The following is a 13,459-nucleotide window of genomic DNA, read 5'->3' on the forward strand; positions in this document are numbered from 1 at the left end:
AATATTGAATTAAATAAACTCATATATTTAAATAGCTTTCTTAGTTTTACAGATAAATAAAATACTTTACACAAAAAAATTTATTTTATGAGTGAAAATATGAAAATTTTTAGTAATGACAATATAATTATAATAATAATAATAATGAATGACAAAGAATAATAAAAATTTTAATAACACACTATTTAGATAATTTTAATAAAATTTCTATGTAAAAATTCAATTATATACTATAATTAATCATTTTCAATTGCATCGTTTGGAATTTAACGATTTCTATTATTAATAAAATTATATTGAATTACGTTTAACGTAATTTCTTATTAACCTGATCAATTTGTTCGTCAATTCTTTCAGACGTTCCACGAAATTTGTTTGGTTCTGGTCCAATCATTTGTATAAGCTGTGGTACATCTTGACCACTAATTTGCGTAAAACGTGCCAATGACTTCATACAGGCATATAACTGTTCTTCAGCAGGACTACCATTGAAGTATTGCAACAATGCCATTGTCAATTCTACAGCAACATCATCGAATACCTATACATTTTACAAAACAAAAAACGATTAGAATAAAATTACGATTGTTTAATCATTAATTTTACCTGTAAAATACCTGGTAAAAAAAAATAAATAATAAAAAAAATCATTTGAATACAACAAAAACAATAACAATAATATTTAAAAATTGATTATTTCCTTTTTCAATTATATTTTAAATTGACGACAATGATGATGATAATTAGATTTATTTAAAAATTATTCGTATTATTTATATTCATGAAACATATGTGTGCGCAATTGAATATGTATTTTTAATTGTTGATAGATGACTTACATAATATACAGTTAAATTATATATACATACATGTTCAGACAAGTACCTTAGAAATGCTGCCTTTTGGTAAAAGTCGCCGCAGATTTTTGCTTTTGTTCATTTTCTGAAAAAACAGTATCCGATCTCTCGATAGATATCCATTAATTCTAATTGCATCGCAACATCGTATACATGTATGAAAATACAAACGAGTAACGAGAATTATATTTATGTATTTCTTGAATCATTGCTATTTATAAAAGAAATTGTTTATAGAAAGATTTCGTTGCTCGTTCGTGAATCAATTACCAAATTTGATGACGGTTAAGAACCTTATTTCAGTTTTACATGTACAGCTGATTTATTAATAAAGGCAGCACTTCTATTCGAGAAAATAATGCAAGCATCACTTTTGCTGATATAAAAATTAATAGTAAAAGCATTTGTTAAACAACATTGCAAATGATACATTTTTTTATCAAAGAATTGTATACAACGATTATTTTCCTTTTTTTTGTTTTCATATTAAAATAAGATATTATATAACACAGTTACTAATGTGAATTAAAACAAAAGGAAACGAAATGAGAAATTGTTAATCGGATAGGAAGGATACAGACCACAGTTTTTACCTCCTTGCAGGCAAGATTGTGAATAATAGCGGCGCCACGAATCTGCAAGTCGATCGAATTTGAAAGCAACGAATGCACTGCGACTTTGGTCGTTACCCTTATGTTACTTATATTTTGAGTTTGATATTGCCATTCCGATATGTATAACAGCCATTCTGAACTACTAAGATTTTCGAACATATTTGCCAACTATAAAATGTGATTAAAAATTAAAATATCAATAAATTTTATTAGTAAGCAAATAAGTCTGATTTGCTTACAAATTGTGCAAGGGGAAGTTGTTCTTCTTGGGGATGACGATCAATATCGAAAGCATAATTCATAATTATATGTTCCCTTCTATCCTGATGTAATAAAAGGATTACATCGTCTTTTAATGCAGCAACAGATAATATATTCAATAATTTTACTCTTGCATCATTTAACAAAGATTTATCATATAGAATTCGCCCTAAATACATAGATGTTTTTGATAAATAGATTCATTTCAATGAAAAATATCGTTATTGATTGACTCACCTACAAAATTTAAAAAATTGTCCCCGAGAGCCCAAGAACCTTCATTCTCTAAAACATATTGTCGAAGTTCATCTAAGCACACTCGTTCTTCTTCACTTAATTTTCCTTCTAATATTTTGATTAATGCTTGATATTCTTCTTTGATATCTATTACATCCTTAAATACAATAGGAGGATCACGATGACGTTTTTTTTCTTCTTGTTCTTTTTTTTCCTCTTCTTCCATTTGCATAACTCTATCTGATGGTAATACTTCTGTACTCTCACCATTTGAAGCCTGCATTTCGCTCAAACTTACTGCACCTATAATAAAAATATATACATATATAAATTGTATATAAAATATACATATTCTATTTTTCAAAATCAATATACTTTCGCTTTCTGCCATATGGGTATAATTACTAGGATCGGTACTATTACTATCACTTGCACTATCTTTACTTCCTTTTTGTCTTTTGTCCTTCTTCTTCTTTTTTTTTTTTCTATCTTTCTTCGCAAGTTTTTCGTTAATCTCGTTTCTTCTTTCTTCTAATGCAATCGAATTTAATCTGCCACAATAATTACATCATACTAAAGAAAATAAAAAATAGGAAAACTTATAATAAAAAAAAGACAAATGATAATTTTACCTTGCTTCTTCAATAGCTTCATTTAAAAGCTGAAATTCCGGTGAAACTTCTCTATGATTTCTTGATTCAAGGAATGTTTGACCAACTATATATGATTTATTTGAACTGTTAGATAAACCTTCTATGAGACCTCCAACTTGTTGTCCAATTGGTCTAAATAATACAAATTTAAATAACAAAATGAAACAGAAAAATTATTTAATTTTAACACTAAATAATAATTAATAAAACGAAAAATAATTTTTAATAATAAAAATTATAAAACGAATACATATATTCTTACGTTTTAAGTATTTCTTCGGGTAAATCAAGAATATATTTCGGAATATCTTGGCCCACTAAGAAATTACTGACTTCGTTTGTGAAGCTATTGCAGTTATGTTTAAAAAGATTGTAAGTACCTGGACTATAATTGAAAAATAGATAAATTATTATAAATAAAATAAGTTCATAGAAAATAATAAAACTATATATTTTTTTTAAAAAATTTAAAAAATTAAATATTATTACATACTATAATAATAATAATAATATATAAATATATTAAATATTTATTTTACATTTATATTTTATTTTACTATTTAATATTACAGAAAAATGTAATATTAAATAACTTATAAAAAAATAATCAAAAGTTTATTTTTAATTAACTCAAAATAAATTTGCATGTCTATATGTTATAAATATGCATTCAAAAATGACAACTTACGCAAACGTAGATGTTCCCAAACCGTTTATATATTCAAAAAAGAGAGAATATGGCAAATATGTTTCTCCGATTTTTTCTACTTTGAGTGGTTCTCCTAATACTGTACCACCCTGAAATAGAAAATCAAATTATATGTATGCAATGGCTCATGAGAAAAAATTAACTCGTTGAAAACGCAGTTGTTAATTTTGCGACAGTACCGGTGAAGTGCTTCCACCCCCTCTAATATTAATGTGCACGTAATTTTAGAAGCACGACAAACTTGCACTTCCCTGTAAGAAATGCTTAAAATAACCGTCCACGATAAATGTATCGGTGTTGCATTCTGTAGTAGAGCGGAAGAAAGAATGTGTCAATAAAAAGAGACAAAAAAAAAGACATAAGAAAATAATGTAAAGAAAAAAACGAAGAAGAAGAATTTACTTTTCTTAAAGAAATTTAATTTTTTTGAAGATATTTCAAAACGCAATTAATTAAAAATTCTATGGTAGAATATAAAAAAATATCGCTACTATTATCAGTTAATGAAAAACGAATGTAAAATTAATTAAAACAATCTTTTGAAAAAAATAACTTGTTTAAATTATAAAGAATATAACAACAATCACTATAAACATACAAACACTTAAGTTTTTTTTTTTAAAAACTATTTTGCACCTAGTTTAGTTCTCGAAAAAATGACGCGATTTAATAGAAAAATAGAAACGGAAAATGAAAAAACGCGGAATCAGTGAACACGACTAGTTCCTCTGTTTCTCATCAAGGAATCACTTGAATACAGACTGGCGTCGCGGCGCCTCGAGATTCGACGCCACGCAGCCGGCAATCGTAACACAAGATAAACGATATTCGGGTTCATATGGCAAGCAGCGCGCACGCTCTTCGTCGATGCCGATTTCCGTCTGCTTTTTTAATGATATCACGTTTATGCACATTAAACAACACCTGCTGATTATCCATTGCAATATCGGTTGCATCGATGTTAATGACAATAAGAAAGATGTTCGTTTGTTTATCGATCGAGAAAACAGTGCAAGATGATAAATAAAGCGACTTCGAGTGATAAAACATTAAAAAATATCAAATATTATCACTGATCAAGATTAAAAAGAATTTTGAAATTACTAACACTTACATTTTATTCAGCACAAATTGGCACTTGATTTCGTTGCGAAAAATTAAACTTGAAAGCATGGTTTCAAATATATTTTAATCTATTGCTAAATATACACTCTTGAAACTCGAAGATTTTGAGTGAAGTGATATCATTTTTTGCTTTCGAAAGAAGGAAGAAGCATTATACAAAGATTTAATAAATCGGGCCCAAGAAGAAAAGACTTACCGATAGCTTTCACCTTCATTGAATCTAAAATCTAAACGATGGACTATAGGATAAAAAGAACCATAAGAAAAAAAGAGCAGAGAAAGAGACTGAAGTAAAGCTAAGAATTATTTTTAGACTCAACCAGACCAAATTTAGTACCACTCCGTGTCTAGCGTATCGTATGGCCACTGTGACTTGCATTACACTACGTTAACATGAGGCCCAACAGATTATCATTTCGATAGCGAATATATATTTCGAGCAATTTAACATTTTACTATATAATTAATATATTATATAATAAATTATTATGTAATTTTTGTATCTTCACATTGTTTCTCCTTTTTTTTATTTTAATAATAATAATAATAATAATAATATATAATATTATATAATATTATATAATATTATACATATGTTATTATATAAATATTATATAATATTTATATATTAATTATTAATTTATTTATTTTTAGAATATTTTTTTTTAATTCAATATATTTATCTTGATTCCATATCATATGTACAATGATGATTGATTCCTCATAATATTTTTTCATAATTTTATATTTTATATTTTTATATTTTAATTCTCTAGATAAATAAATCTTTATTCAATTTATAAGAAAAGAAGACTTATAATTATTATTTTTAAATTTGAAATTTAAAAACTAATAATTATTGAATAAATCATTTATTATCAATTTAATGGCAAACTAATAAAATATAATAATAAAATGATAAACATATAAAATAAAATTTTGAAAAGTATAAATATTTAAATATATGACTTTTATAGAAGCATTCTTTTTATAGAATTAATATAAATATTAATATGAATTAATCAGATCATTTTACTTTTCTTAAAATAATTTTTGAGATACTTACAGGTCGTGCACTTTGTATTCCGGATGGTCCAAAGAAATATTCTCTTCCGTAAGCGACAATAGCTGTATGCCATATACCTTCTACATGTTGACCTATACATAGATAACAATACTTTTTATCAGTATTAATTAAAATAAATTTAAATGAAAAAAAAAGCAAATCATTGTGTATTTTATTATATGTATTATTGATAATAATTAATAGATATTCAATATAAATTAATATAAAAATTTAATGAAAAATAAGAAATTTTTACTGGAAATTCCATTGAAATAAAATAAAAGATATCTAATTCTACTAATTTCAAAAGAAATAAAGATTTATGTACATGAAAATTTCTGAATATTAATAATTAATATTTCTTACTTTAATAACAATAAAAATAGACGTTTATTTTATATATTTTACAAATTCTGTAGTATTTTATTTAACTTGAAAAAAAAATTCAAATGATGTATATATAATTGGTATTTTATTTATTTCTTATAATATTTAAGTAGAATTAAATTTCATTGGATTTGGATTTCTTTTATTGATAAACTAAAATATTATATTTTTTAATAGATAATGTATTATATCAATATATCGTGAAAATATTTTTTATCGTGAAAAGACAAGTTTTATATATTTACTTTGTATATATACATAGATATATATATATGTACTACATGTATAAACTAATCAATAAAAAAATCATAGTAAATAAAATATTGATTTTTTATTAATATTTTTATATTTGTAATATTAATGATATTTCTTCTTTATCATTTTAAATAAATAATAATTTTTATTTAAAAAATTATAAGAAATTAAAAATTAAAAAGGAGTTATCATAAAAATTGTATAAATTATAGAAATCAGAATCTAAAATAAAATGTATCGTTAATATAAAAGATTAGGAAATACTAAACTAGTATAATAAAAATTGATATAAAATTATTTTACATTGATATTTATTTATTGATTTTTTTTCTTATTCTTTAAATAAATTTTATTTAAATATCCATTTAAATTAACAATTTAAGAAGATAAATCTTATATATTTATAAAAGATTTGGAAAGATGACCTAGTTGTACTTCAGTACTAATATTAAGTCAGAGTTAGTATTATAGTTAGTAATACTTTACTTCGTTAATTTTAGTATTGTAAGTCTAGTTCTTTAGTCCAATATAGCATTCTAAAATTATTAATTTCTATTTAAAAAAATTCCTGACTTTTAAAATATAATTAAAATATAATTAAATATATTAAAATAACATAAATAACATTTATAGAAAAAATAATTCATTTAACTTTAAATCAATTTATAATTTAATTAATCTGTTCAATATCATAAAATTTTATATATCTTATATCTTATATATTATATGTGTATTTTATATATTAACTATTAATAAAAGAACTGGTTTCGAAATTGTGTAAAATATAGATAAACTTAAAAAATTTTGAATTTTAAGTAAAATTCAAATTTTATTTATAAAATTTAAAATTTATAAAAATTTCAAAATTATTTTAAAACGAAAAATAAAAAAAACATTTAATGAATAGAAAATATTATACATATAAAATATTATATATAATATATAATAATTATAATACCATATATAAAACTATATAGAATGTAATAGAATATATATAAAAAATATCATTGAATACAAAAATTTAAATTTTTATATCAATTCTATAATTAATTAAAAATAATTAATTAAAGTTTTAAAAATTATTAAAATATATTTCATGAAACATAGATAATATTTTTGATTTCTAATATTGATATTATTTAATGAATTATTTGTATAAGAATTTTATATTATTTATTTAGCATTATTTTCAAAAACTATTAAATTTACATATAAATTCAAAATATATTATTTCAATTATGGCATTTTCATCTCTATTTAAGATTTTAATAATAACTTTTTCTTAAAATTGCTTTAGATAAATAAAATTCTTGTATTAATTAAAATTTCAATAAAATTTAAGTTTAATAATTTCAATTCTATATAATCTTATTAAAAGATATGTACATACTCATAACATAAAAAAAAACACTTCGTGAAAGAAAATTTACTGCAATATATCTCGGTTATAATAAATTTTTAAAATCAATTATTTAAATTTTTCTTGAATTCTCAAAAATAAAACATATGTATTCAATAAATGAATTAATAAATATATAATAAAATATAAAAAAATTGTATTAATATTATTAACATTATACATATTATAAATCGATGGAATTTCCAATCTTTTGAAATCTCTCAAATAATAAATTTGAAGACATTGAAATTAATAGATAACTAATACTGTTTATAGAAATTATATATACATGGAACTTGTTTTGAATAAAAAATGTTAATTCGAATAATTATAGGTATAAGCAATATTATATACATACAAAATATCGAATAAATATGCAATTTTAATTTTTTATAAAAATATAATTTCAACTTTCTTGGATGAGCTTTGGGTTTTATAATCGTCGACTCAAGTCTCTTTCGACCTAGTTTCTCATCGGTAGCTAAGCATATCCGCGATTATCTTATTGCAATGTGTTTCTGGGAAGGTTTGTGGTGAAATAACTGCGAGAAATAGCTACTACGGTCATTCGGCTCGACAATTCTACTATTTTAAAAATTATGTAACATGTAACCAATATTAATTGATGATTAATTTGACTTGAAAAATGAGTTTGATTTGAATTTTTTTTGAAAAATGTTTCAATTACATAAAATCAATTATAAAATATATCTGAATTAAATATATTTATCTTAAATTACTATGCAATTTTTGTACTTTCTTTTTTTATTTTAATAATAAAAAAGATTTTTATTTTATATTTTGATAATTTACAAAAGTAGTTTATGAAAATTATTGCAATAAGTGAGAAAAATATTTTATGCTTTTATCATACTTTTATTATTCTTTTTTTAGTATTTTTTTATTCATGATATTTATTATTATTATTCTTAATAGATATTAAACAAATTAAAAAAATAAAAAAAATAGAAGAAATAATGATAAATAGAATTGAAGAAATTAAATATTTCTATAATTGAACATTGAATAATATTGACAATAACAAATACTGAAAAAATTCTAAATAAAATCATAAAAAAAATTATATGAATTTGTGTGTGTGTGTGTGTGTGTGTGTGTGAGAGAGAGAGAGAGAGAGAGAGAATATATATATGATTGCATTTCTATTAAATTTAATAAAAATTATTAAATTGAAATATTTTTTTTTATTATTCATATTTTTTAATTTTTTTTTATTCATTTTTATCAAAATGACATAAATAATTTAATATATAACTTTAAATAAATATTATTTAATAATATATATTATATTTTATAATATAAATATTATTTATTTTTATTTTAAATCTTTTAATTTCATTTTTATGTATTTTTTTATTTTGTTTTTAAACATTTTGCATAGACAAAACTACAAACTGTGTATTTATTTATTTATAAAGAAAATCACATGCAGTGTGAAATACCAAACTCTTGAACAATTGAACATGTAATACCTTCTGAAAATAGATTTGCAAGCTTGACGACTGAGTGATCGTGAGTGGCGAACGAACTTGTATATAGATGTAAATGTCTCATGGAAACACATATGTGTTATTATTGTATTTTATTACTTTTCTGAAATTTCATTTAAATAAAATATTTTCTTCATCTTTCTCGTTATTTCCACATTGTATCATGCCACAGACAAATTTTTCTCGAATATATAATCTTGAATTTTCTATTTCGTTGTACTTTCTATATATAGTCTATATGCTATATACTATATTTATAATTATATATTATAATTATTTATAAATTATATACATGTGCTGATTAATTTTATTTTATATTTTACGAAATAATAAAAAGATTATTCTTAATGATGATATAAATTTAATTTTTTATTTTTTTGACTGTAAATATTATTTCCATTGAAAAATTATAAATAATTATAATTATTGGAAATTAAAAATAAAAAAAATAAATAAATAAAATAACAAACAATAATAATACTTTAAAAATATTATATTCTTGATATTCTATTTAATATCTCGATTAAGATCACATGAAACAACGAATTTACTGATTCCAAATAAACTTATGCCAAGTATCTTTACCCTAAAATTTATCTCATTTCCAATTGATTATTCTTGTTTAAATCGTTTTAATATGTAGAATCATATATATGATGAAATGGTTTTTTTCCTTGAGACAATTATCTGATTACACTTAAATATAATTCATGTGAATATAATAAACAATGAAAAAATTCAAGATAATTTTTAGTTTATTATCAAATTCATTTATAGTTCATTTGTTAATTTTTAAATGACAATAAATTTTTTTTGTTCTTTTGCATCATTACATATACACATAATCACTGCATTTGATTTCTATAAAAGTTAAATTAATCGTCAAAATTTCGAAAATTATTTAATTAAACGAAATATAATTATTAATATGTTAATAACATAAATTAAAATATATATAAATATAATAATATAAATCATTGTATGATTTCAAGTTCATTATGCTATTATAAATAATAAAAAATATAAATTAGTCAATACTTACTACAATAATTATTATAATAAAATATTAATGATTTATTAATTATCTATATATATATAGAACTTATTAATTATTTGTTATTAATTGTTAATTCTTCATATTTTCATTCATAAATTATTAAAATAATTATAATAAATAAATAATTATAATTTTATAAAAATTTTTAAGATTATTTATCATTAATGGTATTATGTTATTCCGATAATTCTGATATTATATATATATATATAATTTTGAATTACCGATGATCTGAACATATACTCAAGAAATAGAAAAGTAGATTTTACATCGTTTTTGTTATTCATGATTTAAAAATATCTACTTGCTGTTTACTTTATATGTATGTATTAAAAAAGAATGTAAAATTCTACTTTTAAATAAAGTATAACGCGAATTAGATAGAATAATTAGATAAATAGATAAATTAGATGAATAAAATCTATAATACGCACTTTTCTTGGTAATAATCTTTTATCATTTTCCAATATCAAAGCACCATGCACCACACATACTTGTATAATACATTATAATTTACCGATAACGAGCCTAGACATCATAGAAGCAAGTCCCTTGGTAAGATCATAAATATATAATTCTACTATAGTCTTCACATCTTCCGCGTTTTCCATTTTGTTTAGCTGTAACAAATGAATAAAAATTTCATAGATTTATTAATTAATGCATATTTCCCGCGTAAACTTTTATATATATAACTGATATTATATATCAAGAATATGCTACTACGTCAAACAAATGAAAGTCAGTTGCATCGTTCTAATTGGTTACATCGAAATCATCGACCAATCAAAAAACAATCTAATTTAAATTAATCCTTCAGTTTTCGTCACAATTGGAAAAAAACTGATTAAAAGTTTTATAAATGATTAAACTTAAAATACTTTTCAAATTTTGCATACGATAGAGAATCTTCCAACGCACCTCTGTATGTCGTTTTTGATGGACGTAATGAGAAGACGTAAATATACTGGATGTTCCGCACAAATGAACTCATTCACTTTAATAGACGTTAGAATTTGTTTTGCGGTTGACACTTTTCTCATCGCGCATCAGATGGAGCGCAGTGTGTACGAGATCACATTCACACCTACACTATCGGTTAAAAATATGAGACCAGCTGATCTTATTGTTATTTTTCACTATTGGTATAACAACATTAAATCTATGATTAATGTATGTTCACATTAAATGCGACTCATTAAGTGTCATTTGACACTTATATTTTGTGACAAAAGCTTGTTGTTACATAATTATAATTAACCTAGAGTTTACAATATGTGAAAAATAATTGCAAATATTATACATATATTTGAAATATATTTCATACAAATAGAAATTCAAATTTATTAGAATAAGATATTTAAATAAGATATAAAAATACAAATTTATTTCATATATATGTATATATATAATATTATTTTAATATTAATATATATATTATATAAAAACTAAAATAAAATGAAATGTAAAATTAGAAAAATTAAAAATTTTAAATTATAAAGAATTTACTGTAAAGAATTATAATTTTTTAATTTAATATCAAATAATAAATTTAATATATTATTTCTAACAATGAATCAACAATATTGATTACGTGGTTTTTACAAATATTATATTTTATATAATTTTTTCATGTGTGTAAGAATATTGAAATTTTGAAAATATAATAGTGTATATATAATCGAATATATACACTATTTAAAATTATTTGAATACTTTCAAATAATTTATGACATATTTATACATATTTATATCATATAACATATATATGATATAAATTCAAAATGAACATATAAAAATGAAAAATAATTTATGAATTAAATATATAAAACTAAATTAAAAATTAAAAATTAATAAACAATATAAATAAAAAAATAAGAGAGAAAATTTCATACGTACCTTTTTGTTTTTATGGACGATAATTTACTAATAAAATGAATAAATTATACAGAATATGAAATTAATAGTAATAAATAATAATGTTAAGTAATAAATCGAAGAAATGAAAAATAGAATAAACTTGACACATCAAAATAATAGAATAATAATTAATATTAAATGATGATACAGCACAAATGAAATGTACACCTTCTACTTGATAAGTAGTAGCAAATGCAACTGCTCGCGCCGAAATCTGCCGGAGTTAGAGACTAGTCTGAAGACACGGCGCGGTAGTCGTTTTCGTAGGAAGAAACGGTAAAGAGGTAAGAGGGTCATCACGCGAAGGCAGCGCCTGCCTACCGGCATCACGGTCAATAACACAAAACACAATACAATATTATGGACAAATTTTAAATCATTCAAATACAGAAATATTATTTTTTTCATATAATATGACATCTTAACTTCCACTATTGAGAATAATCTTTATTAGCTTTTTCAAAATTTAAAAAAAAATTATAGGAACGTTTCTTTTACAACAGAAATTGATTAATTTAAAAATTTTATTTGATCATATTCTCAAATAATATAATTATTAATTATATATACATAAAATATTAAATATATATTATATTATAGATTTGTATAACTATATTTACATATATGTATATAGTATATAAATATTTTTTTTATTCATTTTTGAACAAGAAAAAATATTCCTCTGATTGCTGTAATATTTGAAATTACATTTTTTCTTTAAATAAAATATATAACTATATATATGAAAAAATGATTTCATTATATCACTATCTTATTATTCTTTACTTGATTTATTTGATTAATAATTCTAACATTATTTTAGTTTTCATTTTAAATTCATTTCAAAATCACTAAAAAATATTTTAATAAATAAATAAATTACTTAACTTTTAACTAATATTTTGTGACAAAAGCTTGTTGTAGTAATAACTTAATAATATTTAAGTTTATAAAATAATACCAAAATAATTCATATTGCAAAATAATCTATTTTAAATATTATTTAAAATATCATAATAAAGTTGTTAAATATAAGCATTTTTTATATGAATATTTTTTATTAAAAATATAAATTATAAGAAATATTTTTTATTTTAGATAAATATTTTGAATTTTTTTAAACAATTTATTTTTTTTAGCAAATTTAAGAATAATTTTTGTTTTATAATTCATAATTAGTAATTAGAAAAATAATAAGTTACAAAGAATTAATACAAAAAATAAATTTTTTAACTCAGAAAAAATTTTTGTTTCAGCATAATAAAATTTAATTATATATAGCAAAAATATTAAATAGAACAAAAAAGATATTTTAAATATAATTTTAAATATAAAATTTTCAATTTTTTATAATTAATTTTAATAATTTTAATATTTAAAATAATTCTCTATATAAAAAATAGAAAAT

At 21.2% G+C, this 13,459-nt stretch overlaps 1 protein-coding gene across 4 annotated transcripts; it reads right to left on the minus strand.

Moving 5' to 3' along the window:
- Positions 1–255: 255 nt before the first annotated feature.
- On the minus strand, positions 256–12,057 carry LOC409784. 4 transcript variants are annotated; one of them, XM_026443970.1, is made up of 13 exons: positions 12,031–12,057; positions 11,053–11,218; positions 10,649–10,751; positions 5,523–5,614; positions 3,311–3,420; positions 2,885–3,007; positions 2,602–2,754; positions 2,345–2,520; positions 1,970–2,272; positions 1,711–1,901; positions 1,451–1,639; positions 886–942; positions 256–541 (listed from the first exon to the last, which is right to left on the minus strand). In XM_026443970.1, exons 3-13 carry the CDS (start codon positions 10,740–10,742, stop codon positions 308–310), a joined length of 1,722 nt encoding a protein of 573 aa, XP_026299755.1. In that variant the 5' UTR covers positions 10,743–10,751; positions 11,053–11,218; positions 12,031–12,057; the 3' UTR covers positions 256–307. The 4 variants fall into 4 exon arrangements, with proteins under 4 accessions (XP_026299755.1, XP_026299757.1, XP_026299756.1 ...); XM_026443972.1 differs by lacking the exon at positions 886–942; XM_026443971.1 differs by lacking the exon at positions 886–942 and having other exon boundaries at positions 1,439–1,639.
- Between the last annotated feature and the right edge of the window lie 1,402 nt (positions 12,058–13,459).

This window comes from Apis mellifera, linkage group LG11 (genome assembly GCF_003254395.2).
Source record: "Apis mellifera strain DH4 linkage group LG11, Amel_HAv3.1, whole genome shotgun sequence".
NCBI classification, from domain to species: Eukaryota; Metazoa; Arthropoda; class Insecta; order Hymenoptera; family Apidae; genus Apis; species Apis mellifera.

What these genes read in the sequence shown, in the direction of transcription:
- LOC409784 (XM_026443970.1), bottom strand. Translation starts at nt 10,742, where the DNA reads ATGGAAAACGCGGAAGATGTGAAGACTATAGTAGAATTATATATTTAT. An exon ending in GAAGCTATTGAAGAAGCAAG is followed by an intron (nt 2,521 to 2,601) that starts GTAAAATTATCA and finishes TTATTGTGGCAG; the next exon opens with ATTAAATTCGATTGCATTAG. An exon ending in AACTTCCCCTTGCACAATTT is followed by an intron (nt 1,640 to 1,710) that starts GTAAGCAAATCA and finishes CACATTTTATAG; the next exon opens with TTGGCAAATATGTTCGAAAA.